General features: G+C 44.3%; 2 protein-coding genes and 1 long non-coding RNA gene across 15 annotated transcripts in view; 1 reads left to right on the top strand and 2 right to left on the bottom strand.

The window, feature by feature from the left end:
* The window catches only part of Golga3 (golgin A3), a 45,796-nt gene extending 31,278 nt beyond the window's left edge, over positions 1-14,518 (bottom strand). Inside the window, exons 1-7 of one of the 3 annotated variants that reach the window (XM_090320214.1) lie at positions 14,183-14,518; positions 11,518-11,824; positions 9,607-9,885; positions 6,970-7,073; positions 5,555-6,183; positions 3,749-3,860; positions 875-1,181 (exon numbers count right to left, since the gene is read on the bottom strand). In XM_090320214.1, the coding sequence (XP_090176340.1) occupies positions 875-1,181; positions 3,749-3,860; positions 5,555-6,183; positions 6,970-7,073; positions 9,607-9,885; positions 11,518-11,641 (1,555 nt within the window). In that variant the 5' untranslated portion in view covers positions 11,642-11,824; positions 14,183-14,518. Of the gene's footprint in view, positions 1-874; positions 1,182-3,748; positions 3,861-5,554; positions 6,184-6,969; positions 7,074-9,606; positions 9,886-11,517; positions 11,825-13,877; positions 14,073-14,182 lie in introns of those variants that run through there. The other 2 variants (XM_090320213.1, XM_090320215.1) reach the window with 2 other exon arrangements.
* Positions 14,519-14,769: 251 nt separating this feature from the next.
* The window catches only part of LOC150044898 (uncharacterized), a 37,478-nt gene continuing 28,726 nt past the window's right edge, over positions 14,770-23,521 (top strand). For all 5 annotated transcript variants that reach the window (XR_016532947.1, XR_016532949.1, XR_016532950.1 and 2 more), the window contains exon 1: positions 14,770-14,891. This is a non-coding gene — a long non-coding RNA (uncharacterized LOC150044898). The remainder of the gene's footprint in view (positions 14,892-23,521) is intronic.
* Chfr (checkpoint with forkhead and ring finger domains) overlaps positions 19,735-23,521 on the bottom strand; it is a 40,572-nt gene continuing 36,785 nt past the window's right edge. For 4 of the 7 annotated variants that reach the window (XM_090320108.1, XM_090320109.1, XM_090320103.1 and 1 more), the window contains exons 15-17: positions 22,709-22,816; positions 22,119-22,206; positions 19,735-20,846 (exon numbers count right to left, since the gene is read on the bottom strand). In XM_090320108.1, the coding sequence (XP_090176234.1) occupies positions 20,804-20,846; positions 22,119-22,206; positions 22,709-22,816 (239 nt within the window). In that variant the 3' untranslated portion in view covers positions 19,735-20,803. Of the gene's footprint in view, positions 20,847-21,997; positions 22,071-22,118; positions 22,207-22,708; positions 22,817-23,521 lie in introns of all 7 variants that reach the window. The other 3 variants (XM_090320105.1, XM_090320106.1, XM_090320107.1) reach the window with 2 other exon arrangements.

Here is a 23,521-nt window from a genome sequence, read left to right as displayed (position 1 = left end):
AGAGGGAGAGAGGGGAAGGGGGAGAGGGAGAGAGGGGAAGAGGGAGAAAGGGAGAAGGAGAGGGAAAGAGAGAAAGAATCATGATTGTTTATCTTTAGTATTTCAAAGCCAAAAGTGTTTAAATTTCAAAAAAAGACAACAGGGATTCATGGATCATGCTGCACTCAAGTCATACAAGATGCTGAGACTATGAATGAACAACTCACCCAAATTTATGCCTGAAAAGTACTGGTCTAGTAAGCCCTTGCAACCCTTAAGAGATATAAACCATTTTGGAGTTCAGAAACCTCTGAATTTAATTTTCCTGAGGCACTGGGTATCAAAATATTTCAAGTCTGACAAATTAATAATAAACAATACTTTATTGCAGAGGGCTCATTCTGTTCTGGTCTGAGACCTGAGCTTCTGACACAGAAGCCCATCACTCTTCTAGGTGATCTGATCTGAAACTCAGCCTAGCAGCCCCAACTAAGATAAAAGTACATGTGGATGGGGACTGGCTCCAGTAGAGACTGAGGGCAGGAGGTTGCTGAGCATAACCTGTCACAATCCCCTGCTATTCCCATGTTGTTCTTACATATTTAGACAGAATCTGAAATAAGCATGCCTCTCTATTCCCCTAAATAACACTGGAGGCAAATGAGTGAAAACAATAGATAACTATCCAAAGCCAATCTCTGAGACATTAATTCACCCTCTGATGTATTTATACAGAAATGTACAGAAGCCCATGATTTCAATAAAAAATTGTATTTACTATAGGAAAGCAGAGACCCTATGTGGAAATTATATGCTCACATGATACTGTGGCCTCATCTGTATGACAGAACCTGTGTGACAGTTTCTAGAAGCAGAGGTCAGGAGTGGGCCTCACCTGTGTTGTCCTTGCTAAGGATATTTTTCTGCATGTCCTCCACTTTGGCCATTAGTCTCTGGTACTGTTCTTCTGCCACCTGCAGGTCATTGTTTGAGGATGCCAGGCTGGCATTTTTGGCTTCCAGCATATTCTGGAGGTCGGTCATGGCCTGCTCTAGATCCCAACAAGACTGCTTTAAAGTATCCACTTCAGAACTGAGAGAATCTTGTTTCTGCTGGCTGCTATGGCTGTGTTCCACCTGTGCCTGCAGTCGTGTGCTCAGGGCAGCAAGCTGGGCCTGCAGCTCAGCCTTCTCTTTAAGTGCCTGAAAATAATTCCAAGTAATAACATTGAATTCTATCAGAATAAGAACTGCATCATATTAATAAGACTGCTGAAACATACCAAAAAAAAAAAACAGAGAAAGGTAAAAAGTCTTATACTGAAGCACTATTTTCCCCAAACTACCCAATCACTGGATGATGACAGTTACCCCTCAAAGAATGCAATTTTCCAATAGATCCAAGGTCAGACAGAGGAATACAGTCTGTGCCAGATACAACCATACTGAAGAAGACAGAAGTCAATATTCACTGTCAGGAATGTTGTAAAATTGTTGGCTCAAAAATAAAAAGGTGTGGGCCAGGAGTTTAGCCTAGTGGTAGAGTGCTTGCCTAGCATGCATTAAGACCTGGGTTCAATTCCTTGGTACCATATACATAGAAAAAGCCAAAAGTGGTGCTGTGGCTCAAGTGGTAGAGCTCTAGCCTTGAGAAAATCCAAGGACAGTGCTCAGGCTATTAGCTCAAGCCCAGGACTGGCAATAAATAAATAAACAAACAAACAAACAAACAAACAGTGCATGCTTACATGGGCACACACACATATGTATTATATATAAACCAGATATGTCGAGGAATCTCTAAGAGAGAAAAAGTAGCTAGACTCATATTTTGAGGGAAGTGAGCAAAAAACATCTTCATGAAAATGGTCCTGCTATAAAATGAAGTTTCTATGGGATCGAGCCATAGATACAAGATACAGGATTTGGCCCTAAGTGACCACAACAGTTCTGCCCACAGAACAGATTAGGAAAACATACAGGCCCTAGGAACTGTAGAGACTAGCCAAAATAAGAAGACAAGAGAGGCTATAGAGTTTAGCTCAGTAGTGGAGTGCCCTAGGTAGAAAGCCCTGGGTTAAAACTCCCAACCACAATCAAAAGGAAAAAAAAAATGAATGAAAGGCAAAAGCAAGTCCTATTCACACACCAGCACATTCTGTTCACCCAGATCTATCTAGAAGTACCTGTGGGAATCCTAAACTCCCACACTAGAGAAATCTAACTGTGAAGACAACAAATTCAACAAACAAAATTCAAAATAGCTAATGAAATCAAGCTAACTTGATAAATTTTACAGAAATGTACTGGATTCAGAGAGAGATGGCAGAAAGAAAAGTAGCTATGACAAACTAGATCTTGCCTTTGACATGACTCAAATCCAAACAAAGAACACACACACACACACACACACACACACACACACACACACACACACACACAGAGAGATGGAAAAAAAAAAAAAAAGAAAGGAAAGGAAAGAAAAGTTAAAAGAAAAAAAGCTAGCTGGGTGCCAGTACAAGATCTCAAGATCATGGTTTGAAGCCAGTCTAGGCAGGAAAGTGTATGAGACTCTTATCTACAATTAGCAACCAGAAAATCAGAAGTGATGCTGTGACTCAAAGTGGTAGAGTGCTAGCATTGAGTGAAAAAACTCAGGGACATCACCCAGGCCCTGCATTCAAACCCCCAACCCACAAAAAAAGTATATACACAGGGTGGGGGTGGAGGGGAGGGAAATGGGGATCAAGACATGTGAAAGGGTATCAATGTATGTGAATTAATGCACCTTCTATCTGGCAGATATCATGTAACCCTTCTATTAATTACAATAAAAAATATATGAAAAAAAAATTTAAAAAAAAAGTATATACACAGCCAGGCACTGGTGATTCACACCTAAAATCCTAGTTACTCAGGAAGCTGAGATCTGATAGTCAATGTTTAGAGCCAGCCTAGGCAGAAAATCTTAATCTCCCTTTAACCAGTAAAAAGCCAGAACTGAAGGTATGACTGAAGTAGCAGTGTACTAGTTATGAGCAAAAATGCTCAGTGAGAGCAAGACACCCTGAGTTCAAGCCCCTGTACCAGCACATATGCACAACATACATACCACAAAATGATAAAGTTTAAAAGAATGATGTTTTTAGGCAAATGCTATATGGATATAGGAAAATTAATACCGGAAAAGGTAGAACTTTCTACGAAACGCATAAAAGGGGTCAAGAGGAAATATTTACCATTCTAGGAAATGATATAATCCATCAAAAATTTTACCAACCCAGAGCCAGGCTTGTAGGTGTTGTAATCCCAGCATTTAAGAGATTGAGGCAAGAGTATCACAAATTTGAAGCCAGTTTGGATTACACAAAAACCATGCCAAAAGAAAGGAAGAGAAAAAGAAAATGGTACAGGAGAAAAGAGGAAAGAAAGAAAGGAAGGAAAGAAAGGGAGGGAGGGAGGGAGAGAGAGAGAGGGAGGGAGGGAGAGAGACAAGGTAGGAAGGATTACAAATACTTAACATCTAGGAAATGTTCTGGGAAAAATCCAGATGGTGACTCAGAAAGGGATTGAGACACACATGATCATGGCAGAAAATTAGCCCAACACTGTGTGTCCCCATTATCAAGCAGATAAAACATACAATGGTCTATCAAGCCCTGGGCTGTTGTGGCTTCCTACTGAAGATACCTGTAAAGCTTTATATTAGCAAAGAGGAACCATAAATTCTTTCCAAAGATTTGGCTCATCAAATACTGAGTACCTCTTACCTGACTGGCTTCCAATGACAAAGCCTCCAGCTGTCCTTCAAGTCTCATTTTTTCTTTAAGAACCTGCAGCATATCATCCTGTGTTTCAGCAAGAGAGCTTTCCATAGACACACTGAGAGACAGAGGAGCAGAGTCATATGGAGGGAACATGGTGATGTAGTCTCCAAATTCTATATATATTCCCCCTTCCATACATACGTAATATCTATCTATCTATCTATCTATCTATCTATCTATCTATCTATCTACCTATCCTGGGGCGTGAACTCAAGGCCTGGGTGCTATCCCAGAGTTTCTTCTTTGTTCAAGATTAGGGCTCTACCACTTGAACCACAGCTCCACTTTCAGCCTTTATTGATTAATTCAAGATAAGTCTGATGTACTTTTCTGCTTGAGTTGACTTGGAAACATGATCCTCAGATCTCAGCCTCCTGAGTAGCTAGGACTAAGGCATGAGCCACCAGCATCTACCTCCCTCCTATGTATTTTTGTTGTTGTTTATGTATTTTTGCCAATCCTAGGGCTTGAAGTCAGGGCCTCATCACTGTCCCTGAGCTGCTTCTTTTTGCTCAAGGCTAGCACACTACTACTTGAGGCACAGCACTTCTGTTTGTTTTTGTTGTTGTTGTTGTTTCTGTTTATGTGGTACTGAGTAATCAAATTCAGGACTTCATGTATACCAGACAAGCACTCTATCACGAAGCCACCTTCTCAGCACCCTCCCATGTATTTCTTTTTTCCTTTTTTGTCAGTCATGGTGCTTGAACTCTGGGCCTGGGCTTTGTCTTTGAGCTCTTCACCTCAAGACTACTGTCCTACCCCTTGAGCCACTTCCAGTTTTCTCAGCCTCCTGAGTAGTTCGCTGAAGCTTAGCTGACTTTGACAGCAGGCCTTTGGAGACATCATATTAAGAGCTTTCAAGATGCTTTAATATCAAATATAATTGCTAATCAGACATGACTCTACAAGAGAAAGAGCTTTGTACAATTAAAATGTTAAGGCAGCTGGGCGCTGATGTCTCACACCTGTAATTGTAGCTACTCAGGAGGATGAAATCTGAGGATCATGGTTCAAAGCCAGGCCAGGCATGAAAGTCCGTGAGATTCTTTTTTAAAAAACCTTTTTTTTATTTTTTGCTAGCATGGTGGCTCATGCCTGTAATCCTAGCTATTCAGGAGGCTGAGAACTGAGGATCAAGGTTCAAAGCCCAGGCACAAAAGGACCTGAGACTCTTATCTCCAATTAACCTCTAGAAAATGGCTCAAGGGTAAGGTGGTGGCCTTGAGCTGAAGAGCTCAGGGACAGCGCCCAGGCCAAGTTCAAGCCCCATGACCCACAAAAAAAAAAAAAAAAATGCCAATCCTAGGGTTTGAACTCAGGGCCTGGGCACTACCCTTGGGCACTTTCTGCTCAAGGGTAATGCTCTGCCACTTGAGCCCAGCACAACTTCTAGCTTTTTCGGTGTAAGTGGTACCAAGGAATCAAACCCAAGGTTTCCTGCATGCTGAGCAAGGACTCTACCAAATAGGCCACATTCCAGGCCCCAGTCTGTGAGACTCTTATTTCCAATTAACCACCAGAAAGCTGGAAGTGGTGCTGTGGTTCACAGTGGTGGAGTGCTAGTCTTGAGCTGAAGAGCTCAGGGACAGTGCCCAGGCTGAGTTCAAGCCCCACGACTGGAAAAAAAATAATAAAGAAAGAAATGCTAAGATAAAGAGGAGGCACCAGGAAAGACACATTCTACTCCAAGACATGTGGCAGTGGTCCACAGTGCAATACAATGCAAAGGCTAGGCCATTGCCTTACCTGCTACAGATGCTGTCTCTGCGGCTCTGTACCTCCCCATTGACCTCTAGCATCTGATCTTGGTGTTCAGCTGCTGCTGCCTGCAGTACATCCTTAATTGAAGGGAACTGGCCCAGGGCCAATTCTTGGCCATTGACCACATAGGGAGCTCCTTGTGTGCTCATGTTCACCAAGACACCAAGAGCAGAGAGGCTGCTGTGCGAGGAGCTGTCACTTTCATTTCCATCAGCTTCGGATACGGTGTCCCCAGTCAACAAGGTGCTCTCTAGACGGTCACTAATCTCAGGAGATGGGTTGATTTCAGATATGACTGAAGTACTACTTCTGGTTTGTTTCAGTGATGCCCCAAATGAGTTAGTAGCAGAACCAAGGCCACCAGAGTCTCTTGAATCTTCAGTTCTATAATCTGCCAGAGACCGAATTTTGCTTGACTTGGAATTCTTTTTCTCCTTAGGATGTGCCAGCAGCCCTAAGCTGCCCACCTTAGGCCCCCGAGGAACACTGGTACGAAGAAATGAGTACTCTTTTGTCATAGCCACGGTACTGGCCCTTGGCAATGTTTCTGGGTTTAACATGAGCTCAGGGTCAAGTGTGCTAAAAAGTCTCATTTTTGATGTAGGTTGACTGGACTGAAAAGTACCAAAAGATAATGAAAATTAGAAAGCAGCAGTTTAAAACATTCTCTTTAAGGGCATGGACATGGTCCCTGAGCTTTTTATTCAAGGCTAGCACTCTACCATTTTGAGCCACAACTCCACTTCTAGTTTTCTTTTTTCCTTTTTTTCCTTGTTGGTCATGGGGCTTGAACTCTGGGCCTTGGCGCTGTCCCTGAGCTCTTCAGCTCAAGGCTACCACCCTACTCAATGAGCTACAGTGATACTTCCTGTTTTCTGGTGGTTAACTGGCGATAAAGAATCTCACAGACTTTCATGCCCAGGCTGGCTTTGAACCATTATCCTCAGATCTCAGACTGCTGAGTAACTAGGATTATAGGAGCGAGCCACCGGCACCCAGCTCACTTCTGGTTTTCTGCTGGTTAATTAGAGATGAGTCTCACAGACTTTTTTGCTGGGGCTGGCTTTGAACTATTATCCTCTGATCACAGCCTGCTGAGTAGCTTACAGGTGTGAGCCACCAGTGCCTGGCATTAATCTTTTTTTATTGAGGAGAAAAACCCATTAAGTTCTGTTATCTACAGAGCAGGGCATATAGGAGAGGGTAAGAAAAAAATAACAAACAACAATGAAATGCAGCTGTACATATCAAACAGCAAAGATAACTAGAAAAGAACAGAAAGAGTGGGGGTGAACAAGAATATTATGCCACTGTAACTAGATTTATTCAGACCTCATACAGGAGCAGAGATGCCAAGGCAACGGGATGCAGCCCAGAAATCAGCTCAAGAAGAGACTTACCCTCTCTTGATGATGTTTCACTCGGTACTGTCTGAGCTGCTCTTCTAGCCGTTTTCGGGCCTGAAGTCGGACCTGGTCCTCCTTCTCCAGGGACAGTGAAGAACCTGTAGGGAAATGGCCATAAAGAAGCTCATAAAGGACACATAGAACAAACTGATGACTGCTTGATTTGGCTGAATTTAATGACCAATATATTTTAGTTCCTATACAATACATAGCTACTTAGTTACAGAACAATTTCCAGATCAAGAAAAAACTGAGCTTTGGCCACTGACTACAGACAGGATCTACCTTGTAAGACAAACTTGTTAAGTAATAAGCCTGCTTGTACTGTAAGTACAAAACTCACAATGGGTTTTCAGCTAGTAGAACAGGAGAGAGGTCATAAAATTCATTTTAATAATAAAAAGAATGAATTTAAAGTTGGTACCAGAGCTGAGCACTTAAAGGTTAGGATCCTCAAATCTCACAAGCTCTGATTCTTCTCTGGCTCTACATAAGTTACTCTAAATTTCTGAGCAGAGTATGAGAACTTGATACAACGTTGCTCATGTGCCATTCAACCATGGCTAAGAAGAAAGGGTTGTCATGTGACAGAAGCTATGTGATTTTATACAGCTACTGATTCCTACAGTAACATGCCATGTTACAAACTTCTATACAATCAATAATGTTTAAGCTACGAGTACTTAGACATTATTTAAAGATTTAAACTATTAAATAATTTCACTTTAGGGTCACTGCAATAGTAAATGCATAACTACAAACCTAGTTCTGGAAAGTCCTGGACACTTGGGTCCACAACTATAATACTTTTGTACTTTACTGTTCACTCTTTAGTTACTTAAGATTTAAAAAAAAAAATTGGGCCGGGAGCATAGCTAGTGGTAGAGTGCTTGCCTAGCATATACAAAGAAGTCCTGGGTTCAATTTCTCAGTACCACATATACAGAAAAAGCTGGAAGTGGTACTGTGGCTCAAGGGGCAGAACACATAACTTCACTTTTAAAAACAATGACCAAACATCTGGGTAAGTCTATAAGAGCTTGGAAAGAATCACTTATCTGGGAGCCAGGAGTTTGGCCTAGTGGTAGCGTGCTTGCCTAGCATGCATGACGACCTAAGTTTTGATTCCCCGGCACCACATGCATTTAAAAAAAAAAAAAAAAAAAAAAAAAAAAGCCAGAAGTGGTGCTGAGGCTTAAGTGGTAGATCTCTAGCCTTGAGAAAGTCCAAGGACAGTCCCCAGGCCCTTAGATCAAGCCCAGGACTGGCCAAAAAAAAAAAGGATCACTTATCTGGAGGGCAAGAATGAGACTACAGAGGTAGACAAGGGTATATAATCTCATTGTGTAATATATGTATGTGTACTATAAAAAAATAAGGCTCAAGGGGCTGGGAATGTGACTTAATGGTAGAGAGCTTTCCTAGCATACATAAAGCCCTGGCTTTGATTCTTCAGTACCACATAAACATAAAAAGACAGAAGTGGTGCTGTGGCTCAATAATGTTAGCCTTGGCCAGGAGTGTGGCCTAGTGGTAGGGTGCTTGCCTAGCATGCACAAAGATGGGGGTTCGATTCCCCGGTACCATATACAAAGAAAAAAAGCTAGGAGTGGTGCTGTGGCTCAAGTGGTAGAGCTCTAGCCTAGAGAAAGCCCAAGGACAGTATTAGGCCCTGAGTTCAAGGCCCAGGGCTGGCAAAAAAAAAAAAATTATAATGTTAGCCTTGAGCAAAAGAAGTTCAGGGATAGTGAGTAAGGCCCTGAATCCAAGCCCCAAAACTGACCCCACCCTTCAAAACATTAAGGCTCAGGAAATAGGTCTGAGGTTTTCTGAGCTCAGTGAATGACAGTCTGAAACTTGCTTATCTTCCAACTTTTTATGATCCACATAAAATAAACGCTGATTAAAATAATGTGTAAACCAGGAAATGGAAACATGAGTTGTGGGTGGTTGTGGTTATTTAAGTTTCATTTTGTCTTCTTTTGCTCTTTTGAGGGAGTTAAAGTGGAGGAAAGTAAAGAAGGGATATATTGTACCCTCTTATACACCTTAATAATAACAATAAAATTATGTTAAAAAATAAAATAGAACACACATAAAGAACACTTTCAAGTAAAATTGTCACCATATTAAGACTGGATCACGGTAGGAATTTGGCCTAGTGGTAAGGTGATTGCCTGGCATGCATGAAGACCCAGGTTCAATTCCTTGGTACCACACATAGAAAAAAAAAAAAAGGCTGGAAGTGGTTCTGAGGCTCAAGTGGTAGAGTTCTAGCCTTGAGAAAGCCCAAGGACAGTGCTGAGGCCCTGAGTTCAAGCTCCAGAACTGGCCAAAAAAAAAAAAAAAGAAGACTGGACTACCTGACTGCTTTTTTGGACACATGAGTGAGGAAAACTGGACTTTAATCAGGAACTCTGGCACCAAGTGCCCATGCTAGATGGGAAGAGTTCTAACACCTACATGTACTTGTAGTCTTCAAAATAAAGCTACCTTATTAGACGTAATACCCCATCTTCCCCTTCCCACCCCAGGAAGCAATTCTGCTTAGAAGGGAATAGTGAGGTACTGACTAAAGGCTGGATTCTTATAGGAGGGGTTAGGAAGAACTGGGCAGGAACAGATGCTTACACAGTTGCGTTTCTTGCATGGGAAGACTGAGCCTGAGAGACTCCAAAGCTTCTTTTCTAACATTGCCCTCAGCACTAGTTCCCTGAGACTTCCTTAGGTTGTCATGGAAACCAGCCACACCTGGAGAGGCTTCAGGACCCACTGGATTTGTGGTGGGATCAAGAGACAATGAAGAATCTGAGAACTGCAGTGATGCCCCATTTTGGCAGAGAGCCCCTTGGCCAGGTCTATTGAGGTTTCCCACTTCCCTAGAATCTCTGTTTACTTCAACACTGGCACCTATAAAGAAAAAGAGACAATGTTGGTCACTATGGTTTAACAAGATGTAATCATTTCAGACATGCAGTTATATAGGACCCAGTAATATAGTCATAGAAACATATCCATATCTTACAAGCCTGTTTTTTCTTACAGAGTTATCAGTCCTCAGGCCTAGATCCTGGGCCTGTCCAACATTTTACTGACACTCCATATCCTCACTGATAAATTGGTATTGGCTTTACTCTCCATTCCAGAGCTGTAGAATTTAAGTATTATTACCTTTTTATTTCAGTAAGCAAAAGAAATCTTTGGCCTGGAACTAGTGGCTCGCAACTATAATCACTAGCAATTCAGGAGGCTGAGATCTGAGAATCATGGTTCAAAGCCAGGTAGAACAGAAAAGGTCTACGAGATTCTTAGTCCAATTAGTCACCAGAAAACTATAAGTGGCACAGTGGCTCAAAGTGGTAGAGCACTAGTCCTGAGTAAAAGAACTCGAGGACACTGCCCAGTCCCTGAATTCAAGCCCCACAACAAAGAAATAACCAAAATCAAAATAAACAAAGAACAAGAATAAGAAATCTTTGAAAGGGCCGGGAGTTTGGCCTAGTGGTTAAAGTGCTTGCCTAGCATGCACGAAGACCCGGGTTCGATTCCTCGATACCACATACATAGAAAAAAGCTGGAAGTGGTGCTGAGGCTCAAGTGGTAGAGCTCTAGCCTTGAGAAAGTCCAAGGACAGTGCTCAGGCCCTGAGCTCAAGCCCAGGACTGGCAAAAAAAAAAAAAAAAAAAAAAAAGAAATCTTTGAAAGTGGTGAAGGAGTTTGGCCTAGCGGTAGAGTGCTTGCTTAGCATGCACAAAGACCCAGGTTTGATTCCTCAGTACCACATAACGGGGAAAAAAAAATAGCCGGAAGTGGTGGCTCAAGTGGTAGAACTCTAGCTTTGAGAAGGACAGTGCTCAGGCTAAACTCCCGGCCCCCAGTGGCAGATTTTTGACTTGGTTCATTGTCTGTTCAAGAATTTATCTCAGGATAAATTGCAGTGACCTACCTCAATGGTTATGTTAAATGCTTGAACATGATTTTACAAGAATTAGAATGTGGTTTGTGCAAGTAAGGCAGAACGTAATTTTAAAGCATATTTTGCAGTGCTAGTTCCTGACTGGGCACAACATGGAAAATGAAAGAATTACCAGCCTATACTTTGGATGCACAAATAACACAGTAACCAACAGAAAAAATATAATTTAGGGGTCCTTAGGTATCTATTGAATTATTTATGGACTCCAGCTTTTAAACTTAAGCTAGTTGGGTACCAATGGCTTACAACTGTAATCCTGGCTATTTGGGAGGTAGAGGTCTGAGGATTGAGGGTTAAAGCCAGCCTAAGATGGAAAGTCTGTGAAACTCTTATCTCTAATAAACCACCAAAAAGCCAGGAATGGTATATGGTGCACAACCAAACAGCTGCTTTTATATGTTGAATATGAATGATACTTAATTGAAAGTACCAAATTACAAAAATTCTTTAAATGTACAAGATTATTAATAAATCTAGTGAAAGTTTATGTCCTCCTCCAAAACAACAGTTGATCACATCATTGTGCTCAGAGGTGAAATACAGGAAGGATTCAGAATATGACTTACACTGAGTTGAGTCTAGTTGGTCAGGTGACACTGAGCTCAGAGGCTTCAATGGGGCCTGAGAGGCAACAGAAACACTGCTGGATCTGTCCTCCCAGAGGCCATCTTGCTTAGATCCACTGTCCATGATCAGAATGGTCCAGGCTGAACTGACACAGAGGGGCTATAAGCAACCCTGGAGCAAGTTCAATTTCTGCCATCAGCAGTAGACCAGAGTTCCTAGGAAAGAACTTATTCTGTTTTCCATTTTCAGAGTGAGATTTAAAGCGTCATAAATGGCTTGGAGAGAAACCAACCAAAATTATGATACCTAGTAGGAAGAAAAGAGAAAAATAAATAAAAATATCAAATTTCATTGTTTAGATTTCAAGTAACAATTGCAAAATTAATATCTGGTTCCTTGCATTTACATAGGAAACAGTCCTTGAGGACCTACAATATCCTAGACTTAAAGCATTCAGTGTCTCTCTTGTTCCGGAAAAAGAAAAATTTCTGCCACCAATAATTTCTCAAGATGATAAAGAAGTTTGCAACCTGTACTATAATCCTCTACTTGGAAATAGGGACTTAAATACTTCTAAGTGGTAGCTTTGAACTAGACAGTCCAGGTGATTAGAGCACATCTGAAATAACTGCTAAAGGCCCTTACCAGCAGTCTCACCATTTTAAGAAGCACAGCTCAGAACTAGAGGGATGAAAACTATAGAAGCAATGGTCAAAGGGTGTGACCACTGGTCAAAGGGTGGAAGATTGACATGCACACACTCCAGTATCTCTAACAACCATTTAGGCTGGTCCTATGGGCAATTAGAACCTGTACACAAAATGTGGGTTCCTGAGAAAGGTATTTAGTTGAGTCTCTACTAGAACTGTACATAATCAAAAAACAAAGGCCATCCTTGGCCAGGAATTGGTGGTTCACACTTGTAATCCTAGCTACTCAGGAGATTGAGATCTGAAGACGGTGGTATGAAGCAGCTTAGACAGGAAACTCTGCAAGATTTTTATTAATCACCAAAAAGATGGAAGTAAACCTATGGCTCAAGTGATAGACTGTTAGTCTTGACTAGAAAGTGCTCAAGGACAGTGCCAAGGCCCTGAGTTCAAGTCACAGGACTGGCAAAAACAAAAGAAAACAAAACAAAAAACAACAAAGAACTAGGAGTTTGGGCCTAGAGTGGTAGAGTGCTTGCCTAGCAGGCACAAAGACTCAGGTTCAATTCCTCAGTACCACATACATAGAAAAAGTCAGAAGTGATGCTGTGGCTCAAGTGGTATAGCTCTAGCCTTGAAAAGACTGGAAAAAACAAACAAACAAGCAAACAAAAAAACTCAGGGACAGAGCTCAGGCTCTGAGTTTAAGCCTTAGAATCAGAACATACACACAGACACACACACACACAGGCCAACCATAGGTCACTGAATAGCAGGACATAAAGACTAGGTTTAGGGTCCTAAACATGTCTGCCTTAAGTCCTGACTATCAAATTGGTCATAAAAGCTTAGGAAGATTTTTGAACCACTTTTAGCCTGTTTATCTCATCAATGAAAAAATTACCAGAAAATATTTGCTAGAATTGAGACCAGGAGTTTGGCCTAGTGGTAGAGTGCTTGCCTAGTATGCATGAAGACCCTGGTTCGATTCCTCTGTATCACATACATAGGAAAAAAAAAAAGCCAGAAGTGTTGCTGTGGCTCAAGTAATAGGGTTCTAGCCTTCTAGCCTTGAGAAAATCCAATGACAGTGCTCAGGCTCTGAGCTCAAGCCCAGGACTGGCCAAAAAAAAAAAAAAAGGGTCTCATACCTTGAATAAACTAGTGCAAATATTTGTGTTAGTTTCCCTTCAATTGCTGCTTGTCAAATTGATAACAAAAGCCAACTGAAGATACTTTTTCTTGAGAAAGCACAATATTTATTAAGACTTTTGCATCTCAATGCTGTCAGATGATTTACATTTCCTTTTCTTGCCATTCAAGTTGTTCTTTAACTATAAGTAAAGAGTTATAAAGGCGAAGGCGGTGGTTTACAATGTCCAACCGACAATTTAGTACAAACTCTTAACCTGAACATTAAAGCCATATTCGTGTTTCTCCTGCCTACATTTGCACAGCACCATTACAGCTTCCTCGTTTCTCAGCTACATTCTGTATCTAGAAACACTCTGGATCTCAATAGTGTCTCCACATTTTCTGTTCATTCTGCCAGAAACACTCTTCCGTAAAGTTCTGTAGGGCCGCTTCTCGTCATGGAGGTCCTGGCTCAAAACTCACGTCCTAGTAAACACGCAGACGTTGCACCCACCCACCCATCACCCGATCTCCTCTGGCCCAAGCACCTTGTGGAAAGAGGGGGATCTGTTCACCTGGCTGACGCTGGAGACAGCGACCGGAGAGACTCGCGAAGCACCAGAACCGAGACCGCTTCAGTTCGGAGGGAAACAGGGAAGTACCCGCCGGCAGAGTACGCCGGCGAGCCCAGCGGCCGCACCGCGCCGGCCGACCGGAGCCGCTCGGCGGGGCAGCGGCTGCTGACACCTGCCACGCGAGCCTTCCCGGCCGGTCCTCGGAGGAAGGCTCCCCCGGGCGGCGGCTCGGGCTCGGGCCTCCTCAGCCGGGCCCCGCGGTCCCCACAGACCCCCGCCCCTCTCCTGGCCTTCGCCCAGCGCACCTCGCCCGGCGGCTCCCGGCCCTGCGGCCGCAGTGACACAGGCCCTCGGCCCTCCCCGTGTCCGAGGCAGACGACGCTCCTCGCCCGGTCCCTCGACCCTTCCTCGGCTCCGGGTAGACGTGGCCGCGCGAGGGGCGGGGCGCGGCGGGGCGCCGGCCGCCCGCTCCCCGGAAACAGCCTCGCTGTGCGTCGTCCGTTCCGGCCCGTCAGAGGGAGCCCTCGAGCCAGTCCCGGGGTCGAGCTCTCCCAGCACCTGTCCGAGGCGAAATCCAGAAGGTGACTTGCAGATCTGGTAGCCTCACTCCGCGAATAAACACCTTCCAGACAAGCACGGCCGCCTGCAGCAGCCAACACCGGTCAGCGCGACTTCCGGCGGAAGTGGCGTGGCCAGGCTCTCGGCGTCCTCGGCGGGTGCCCGCCTTCGGGCGGCCGTCATCGCCAGTGTGGCCCCGCCCCCGCGCCCCCTCCCCGCCTCGCGTGCCCGAGGCCCCGCCCCCGCCCCGCCTCGCGGCCCCGCGGCCCCGCCCTGCCGACCCGAGGCCCCGCCCCCGCCCCGCCTCGCGGACCCGCGGCCCCGCCCCCGCCCCGCCTGCTCGGGACGCGGCCCCGCGGCCGGTAGGTCGTTTTCTCCGCAGTAAGTGTAGGCGGCCTTCCCCGGAGACGTTCGTGTTCGTGGTGGGCCCACGACCTCGCAGAAGTAACTGGCAAGGTAGTTCCCCCGTGGTCCTGTTCGTTTGGGTTGGGTTTGGTAATGTCCTCGACTTTTCTATCTGGACCCTTAGGCCGTGACATACCAAAGGACACAGGAGATCAGCGACCGGAAGCGTTCGGGCGTGGGGGGCTTGGCCTAGCGGTAGAGTGCTCGCCTGCCCTGAGCGAGGACCCGGGTTCGATTCCTGGGGACCACACACATAAAGCCGGCAGTGGAGCTGTGGCTCCAGTGGTCGAGCTCTAGCCTCGAGAAGGCCCTGCGCTCAGGCTTTGTGAAGTGTTCCTGGACATGACTCAAAGGGCATAAATAACCCACTAAAGAAAGAATTGGTAAGCAGGATATCAAAATAGAACTCTTGGGCTGGAGGTGCAACTCAAAGGTAGAGTGCTTATCTAGCAAGCGCAGTGCCCTGAGTTCAGTCCCCAAGTTCAGTACACACGCGTGCACAAACACACATACACATACAATTAGAAAACAGGTGAAAGAATTGAGAACTTTTACCAAAAAGGACTTATGGGTGGCAAATATTATTGTAAAAAGAGGCTAGCCACTATAGAAATGCGCATTGAGACTACAGTACTGGGGCCCAGCATTTGGCCTAGTGGTAGAGTGCTTGCCTAGCATGCATGAGAACCTGGGTTCTATTCCTCGATACTACATAGCAGAAAAAGACGGAAGTGGTACTGTGGCTTAAATGGCAGAGCACTAGCCTTGAGCAAGACCTGTCCAAGGACAGTGCCCAGGCCCTGAGTTTAAGCCCCAGGACTGGGGAGGGTGGGGGAGAGGGAGAAAGACCACCCAATAAAACGGACCCTGCATACAATTTGGCATTGTTTTAGTGCACCCATCACTACAATACTTTTTTTTTGGCCAGTTCTTGGACTTGTGAGCACTGTCCTTGAAATTTCTCAGGGCTAGCAGCACACTACCACTTGAGCCACAGCACTACTTCTCACTTTTTCTGTATATGTGGTACTAAGGACTTGAACCCGGGCTTCATGCATGCTAGGTAAGCACTGTACTACTCGGCCACACTCCTGGCCCTACAGTCTAGTTTTAAAGAACTTTCTTTTGCCTCTTAAGCTTCAGTCACTGCTTAACCTGACTTCCAGCCCTCAGTAGCCTCACATACATGTTGTTTCTGTATTTTCCTCTCCCTCCACCACTTTTTCTTTTTGTTGGTTGTGGGGCTTAAACTCTGGGCCCAGGTCCTGTCTCTGACCTCTTTACTTCAAGGCTAGCACTCTACCACATTGAGCCATGGCCCCACTTCCAGTTTTCTGGTGGTTAATTGGAGGTAATAATCTCATGGACTTCCTGACTTTGAACTGAAATCCTCAGATCTCAACCTCCTGAGCAGCTAGGATTATAGGTGTGAGCACCAGCACATGGCTTCTTTTCTCCCCCCGCCCACCTTTTTTGGCAGGGGGGGGGGAATGTTATATAAGTAGGCTCATACACAACACAAGAGTTTTATGTCTACTTCTCTTAGACGTCTCTTTTTTTTTTTTATTTTTGGTTCATTTTTTTTCTCCATCCTGTGGTTTGAACTCTGGGCCTGGGCACTGTCCCTGAGCTTCTTTTGCTCAAGGTGAGAGGTCTACCAGCCTGTCACTTAAGCCCTAGTGCCACTCCTTGCTTTCTTGAGTACTTGATTGGAGATAAGTGTCTTACAGACTTTCATGCCTGGACTGGCACATATCCTGAGCTAGAATTATAAGGCATAAGCCATCAGCACCTGGCTTTTTGTTATTTTTTTGTGAGTCCTAGGGCTTGAATTCTGGGCCTGGGTGCCATCCCTTAGTTCTTCAGCTCAAGTCTACCTTGAGCCACAGCCCCACTTCCCCTTTTCTAGTGATTAATTGGAGGTAAAAGTTTCAAGTTCTTTAGTGCCCAGGTAGGCTGTGGACCGCAGTCCTCAGATCTTAGCCTCCTGAGTAGCTAGGATGACAAGCACGAGCCACCACGCCTATCGGTACCTGGCTTTTCAATTTTTTTTTTTATTGCCGTATACTATTATTCCATTGTCTCTGGATATGCCCCTTTTTGTTTCTCATCTACTGGTACTTTATGAGCTCAGCACTGAACAACATGCAGAGAACTCCAAGGGGTAACAATGGACAAACTCTGCTCATTTCAGCCTTATGTGCAGGAGACCAGACCATGGGAGTGATGCTTGGAAAGTCAAGATGTTAAGAGTGGGAGAGACTACCATTAATACTAGGCTGCTAGACATGTGTTCAGTACCTACTGTGGCCTACTGATGAGCTGAAACTGAGGTGGATAGAGATGAGTGGGAAGGCATGCTGCATTTTATAGTATGCTGGCTTCCTCGTCTCCTTTAAGAAAGTAGTATTTGAGCTATGTCTGCGTGACGATAGGGAGCCAGTCACACGGAAGTCTGAGGAGGGATTTGGAGCAGAACCAGCAAATCTGAGGGAGGGTCCAAGGGGTGGAGGAATAGTTACAGAAAGGTGGCAGATTCAGCTTCTAAAGATGCTGTGGTTGCCTTGGGTTTTATTACTCACAAGTTGCCCACATAGGGATGGTAACCACTCTGTGGGAAAGAAAGGTCAAGACTAACAGAGGTTATGCTATTTCCTGAGATGGTGAAGACCCAGAAGGCAGGTGTGCATGGCCTCTGTGTGTGTGGTATGCATGGTGTTTGGGCTGCTAACAGCTCTGTTCGCCAGTAGAAATATATGATGCTGAAAAGACAAGTAGCACCTCATCCATGCAAAGGGACATGGGTATGCACCCGTTAGGGGGCTCAGATAACACCGGATATATAGTGTACTATACAGTAATTTAGAAGTGGTAAGTCCTTGGGCTGGAAATGAGGTTTAATGGTAGAGAGGTTGCCTAGCATGTATGCATGTATGGAGCCTTAGGTTCCATTCCTCAGTACCACATAAACAGAAAAGCATGAAGTGGTGTTGTCGCTCAAGTTGGTATAGTGCTAGCTTTGTGCACAGAGAAGCTGTGTATGTGATACTGAGGAATTAAACCCACGGATCGTACTTTGCTAGGCAAGCACTCTACCACTAGGGCACACTCCTGGCCCAATGATTGTTTTGTTTTGTTTTAAAACTACTGGCTTCTCGGACCATCTGGAACTGTTCTCTCATGGAGGCGCCATGTCTTTGGGGCAAAAGGTAGCTCAGGCTGGTGGTAAATTTCTAGACTACTATATGCTGGCCTCAGGTAATAAAGATGATTAACCCTGTTTGAAATAGCCTTTGTAGTAGGCTTAGGCTTTAAGGGAATTTTCTCAGTTCTAGTCAAGAGTCCTGACAGGCTAATCCAGCAAAGGACTTCCTGGAGCAGCTGAGGAACTTTCCCTCTAGCTTAGCACTTGGAACCCTTCAGGCTAAGAAAGGACAGAATGGAGAGGTGGACAGGCCAGACCTCAGCTTCAGTTGGGATTACCTGAAGCATGCCTTTCCCTTTTACTATACTGGGGAACACAAAAAACTCAGTGAGCATCAGTTGCGGGCCCATCTGTTGGTTCTGTTCCAAGGATGGGCTCAAGAGCCACAGAAAAGCCCATTGAATATGTAGCTGCAGTACCCCATTAGGGGCAGTCCTGTGCAGGAGCCTGCACACTGTTGGTGATTTATGGGGATTGGATGGAAGAGAAACTAAAGCCCTTAAATCCTTTATTCAGGCATTTGACCCCACACCCAGAAATGACTGCCCAGGCCCAAGGCCCCCTTGGATTAGAGCTAGATCCGGGCTTCTGACCACCATACACTCAAAATTACTGCAGGGTCTCCTTGGCCTCTTCACTTGGGCCAGGGATGCACTCACTGCTTTGAGGGACAGAGAAGCTACAGCAGACTCCTCAATGGCACTGGAGTTATTATGCCGGGCACAGTGGCTCACACCTGTAATCCTATCAACTCAGGAGACTGAGATCTGAGGATCATGGTTCAAAGCCAGCTTGGGCAGTAAGGATCGGGAGAATCTTATTTCCAATTAATAACTAGAAAAGGGGAAGTGGTGCTGTGGCTCAGGGGTAGGGTGGTAGCCTTGAGCTGAAGAGCTCAGGGACAGTGCCCAGGCCCAGAGTTCAAGTCTTATGACACAAAAGGAAGGAAGGAAGGAAGGAAGGAAGGAAGGAAGGAAGGAAGGAAGGAAGGAAGGAAGGAGTATTGAGACTTAACCCTGGGCAAGAAAGAAGAGAGAGAGAGAGAGAGAGAGAGAGAGAGAGAGAGAGAGAGAGAGAGAGAGAGAGAGAGAGGAAGAATATTGAGACTTAACCCTAGGCATAAAAGGCTACTGATTCCTCTGGGTCTTACTTTCATTTTTACCTTTTGAAGATGAAGTAGGAGAATTATTGCTCAGCCCATTCTTCAAGGCTCAGACACATAGCAGCCCTCCTTTCGTAGCTACAGACAACAAACACATCTACACTGGACAAACAGCTTTGTTGACTTCCAGGGTTCATTGGAATGAAGAGAACTGTGACTTTTTTTTTTTTTTTTTTTTGCCAGTCCTGGGCCTTGAGCTCAGAGCCTGAGCACTGTCCTTGGATTTTCTCAAGGCTAGAACTCTACCACTTGAGCCTCAGCACCACTTCCGGCTTTTTTTCTATGTATGTGGTACTGAGGAATCGAACCCTGGTCTTCGTGCATGCTAGGTAAGCACTCTACCACTAGGCCAAACTCAGGGCCCCCTCTGAGGCATTTTTACCAGGTTTGGGACCCAACCTCATCCTATGTTACTCAAGTTGCTGTGAGATTAGAAGACAAGTAGTAAAGAACTAGTAAACCTCCATAGAACCTGACTCCATTACAATGAGAGTATGTGGAAGTTCCACACATAAATCCAACACAGGTGAAAAACAAACACAGCTTGTTTATTTGAATCAAAAAAGAACTTTCTCCCACAAATACAGAGTACTGCCTCTCAGTAAAACTATCAAGAGCAAGACAATAGTTGAAAATTGTATTCCTGAGAAGAAGCAAAAAGTTACCAGTTTACAAACATAACAGGTGATTTCAAGGAAAGATAAAAAGAACCCTTTTGATTTTTAACAAAAAAATTTTTTTTCAAGTATTCCAGATGACATGGCAAACCTAATGTAGCAAGAAAGGGCACAGGGGCAAAGCCTCCTGCAACCCCCATCAAGAGCTTTTGGGGGTACAACCAGAGGGCAACTCCAGAGGGAGCAGGGACCATGGCCAGCCCTGTGCTAGGGAGCTGAAAACTCCACTCATACACTCAAGAAGAAGCTGCTAACTTGACATCCACATCCAGGCGTAGCAGTTTTGGACAACTGATTTTTTTTTTTAAATAAAAACATATGCTTATCCTTTCAAATATTATACTATCAACAAATGCAGTCAATTTGTAAAATTTAAATTATATTATTTGTGCTACGGTTTGTGATATTTAAATCTTATTAGAAGCCCCAAACCTGTTAAAATAAAAAATATATAAAAGGCTATGATTTCCCAACAGCAGAATAATCTGTACATCATATAGGCTGTAAACTTAAGCTCCCTTTGCTTAAATAGTATGCTTCTGATAAACCTCCCTCTTTCTTCCATGAAGCTTTTTTGAAAGGAGATGCCAAATTCAACTGTAGTTGTGGAAAAGGTACAAAAGCACAAATCTGCACTGTCATTGTCCCTGTAGGAGGGGACAGCTAGCAGGCAGGAAGTTTTCAGTTGGCCATTCTGCCTCCTGCACTCATCAAAAGGCCTGTTGCCTCTAGGGCTCCCAGGCCACCCAAGGGAGTCTCACCTAGGGGTAAAATCCACAAAAGAAAGTCACAACATAGTGCCTTAGTCAGACACCCCAGCACTACTTAGGGAAAGCTACAGAAATGCCCTTAAAAGTCTCTGTCTCCAATGTACCACAGCTGTCTGCATGTCTCCCCTGATGCTCAGTTCAGATGACGATCAGTTCTTGAACCTCGTCTGTTCACAGATGTGATTGAATTTCCTGCCGGGAGACAATGTCCAAATCATACAAAGGACTGTAAAACCCCATAATGGAAGAACCATGTGAGAAAGGGTGGATGGGGGTGTACTAACATAATTATCTTAATTTGAGCCAATGCATTGTTTTGGTCAGGGATTATATAGTGATCATGTCACTTAGCTATTTAAGGGCAGGGCAAGGCTGGGCCGCCGGGGCGAAGTAACTCATGCCTGTAATCCTAGCTACTCAGGAAGCTGAGACCTGAGGATTGCAGTTCAAAGCCAGCCCGGGCACTAAAGACCATGAGACTCTTACCTCCAATTATCACTAGAAAGGGGGAAGTGGAGCTGGGATGTAGCTCAGTGGCAAAGCACTTGCCTAGCAAGTGCAACATCCTGGGTTCAATCCCCAGTACCAAAAAAGAAAAGACACACACACAAAAAATACAGTTAGTAAAGGGGAAGTGGTGCTGTGGCTCAAGGGGTAGGGGTAGCCTTGAACTGAAGAGCTCAGGAACAGTGCACAAGCCCAGAGTTCAAGCCCTATGTCCGACCAAAACAAAAACAAAAACACTACACCAAAGGACTGAGAATGGGGCTTAGTGGTAGAGTACTTGCCTGGCATGCCTGAGGCCCTGGGTTTGATGCCTTAGTACTGCATAATTAAAAATAATAATAATAAAAGACTGCATCAAAGACACACTATGGTGGTGGTGGTAGTACAGAGTGGCTAAGTTATAGTACTTTTTAAATCATTCATACTATGATGCCCAGTTGTCATGGCATTACGTGAATGTGTGAATGGGACTTGTAGCATAGGATGGACAATCTCAGCAACCACAGCCACTAACTTAGAGAGCTAACCCTCAAATGTATGTCAGATGTTTTCCACAAGCTATTAAACCTAGGATAAAATAACTCCAGAGGTGGAAGGTGGACATTTATAGACAAACACCTCAGAAAATGAGAATTGCTACATGAAGATTTTTTTTTGTATGCGTATAGAAGTATATACTTTCAAGTCTCAAACTAATATCAAGGTCTCTTGATATACCCCAGATTCCAAATTAGTATATATTTAAATATAGTTGACTAACTGCTGTTATTGCCTTCCTCAATCTCAAAGACCTATAGCCAACTATACCCCTCATAAACCCCCTCAGGCTGACTCACATTGCATGGTGAGCTTTCACCTGAGTGCGGCAGTTACGGCCCCAATAGCAGTCAGGACGGGATGTTACAGCCACTGGAAAAGAGAAGATATACATCCACATTAGACATCACACATATTCACCCAGCTAACTGAATGTGTAAGTAGAAACATGATGAAACTCTCAATTCAAAGTATCTTGTCACTCTATGACCAGTTTCCTTGGACATTGCTAGGAATTAAGAAAAGGAAAAAACAAATTTAACTGAAAACCAAATCTAGGAAACAAAATAACTCCAGTGATCAATATGACATCTTTGCTTTAGAAATCTGCGTTGACTAGCAGCGACAAAAAGTCCTACAGTAAACAACATCTTGAAACTGCCCATTTCCTTGGCTTGTGGGACTCTTACTCTTTTTGTTGTTGTTGGTCATGGAGCTTGAACTCAGGGCCTGGGCATTGTCCTTGAGTTTTTTCCACCAAGGCTAGCATTCAACCATTTTGAATCACAATGCCACTTCCAGTTTTCTGGTAGTTAAGTGGCAATAGTCTAATGGATTTTCCTGCCCAGGTTGGCTTTGAACCATAATCCCCAGATCTCAGTCTCCTAAGTAGCTAGGTCTATAGGCATAAGCTTAGGACTTTTATTGTATGACAAGCACTGCACCAAGGCCCAAACTGAACATCTGTATTAACAGGTTAAGAAGCCAAATTCAGTCTGTGGACACCTTACCTGGCAATTCAGAAGCAGGAATGTTCTGTCGATACTGATAGGTCAGTTCTCGGAAACTGCGTAAGCCACAGCAGTAACATAACACAGTGTTTCCAGTAATTCTGTAATCTGAAGAGAACACAGCCTCATGTGGATAGAGCACACGGGCTCAAATAACATACTGGATGTCATAGCAGAATAGACACAGGACTTTAAAATATGGGAAATTAAAACACTGATCCATAAATGAGATAGAAATGATGGGCTATACATTTGGAAAACAGCAGCCAAACCAATTTATTTTCCTTTTAAAAGTAATCCCACGTGCACTAAAAAAATTTTAAGAAGTCCAGGGTTGGGAGTTTGGCCTACTGGTAGAATGCTTGCCTAACATGCATGAAGCCATGGGTTCAATTCCTTGGTTACCACATACACAAAAAAGCTAGAAGTGGTGCTGTGGCTCAAGTGGTAGAGTGCTAGCCTTGAGCAAGGTCAAGAACAGTGCCTAGGCCCTGAGTTCAAGTCCCAGGACTAGCAAAAAAAAATGCATAAAAATATTAAGAGCTGGGCAATGGTGACTCAACCTAGAAGCTCTAGCTAACATCTGATGATTGTGTGGTTCAAAGCCAGCCTTGGGGCTGGGAGTTTAGCCTAGTGGTAGAGTGCTTGCCTAGCCTGCACGAGGACCAGGGTTCGATTCCTCAGCACCACATACATAGAAAAAAGCTGGAAGTAGTGCTGAGGTTCAAGTGGTAGAGCTCTAGCCTTGAGAAAGTCCAAGGACAGTGTTCAGACCCTGAGCTCAAGCCCAGAACTCGCCAAAAAAACAAAAAA

The sequence above is a fragment of the Megascapheus bottae genome, chromosome 28 (assembly GCF_031878675.1).
Source record: "Megascapheus bottae isolate mThoBot1 chromosome 28, mThoBot2.hap1, whole genome shotgun sequence".
Classification (NCBI taxonomy): domain Eukaryota; kingdom Metazoa; phylum Chordata; class Mammalia; order Rodentia; family Geomyidae; genus Megascapheus; species Megascapheus bottae.
The sequence above is the reverse complement of the archived record's forward strand: the minus strand, read 5'-3'. Positions and strand labels throughout refer to the sequence as shown.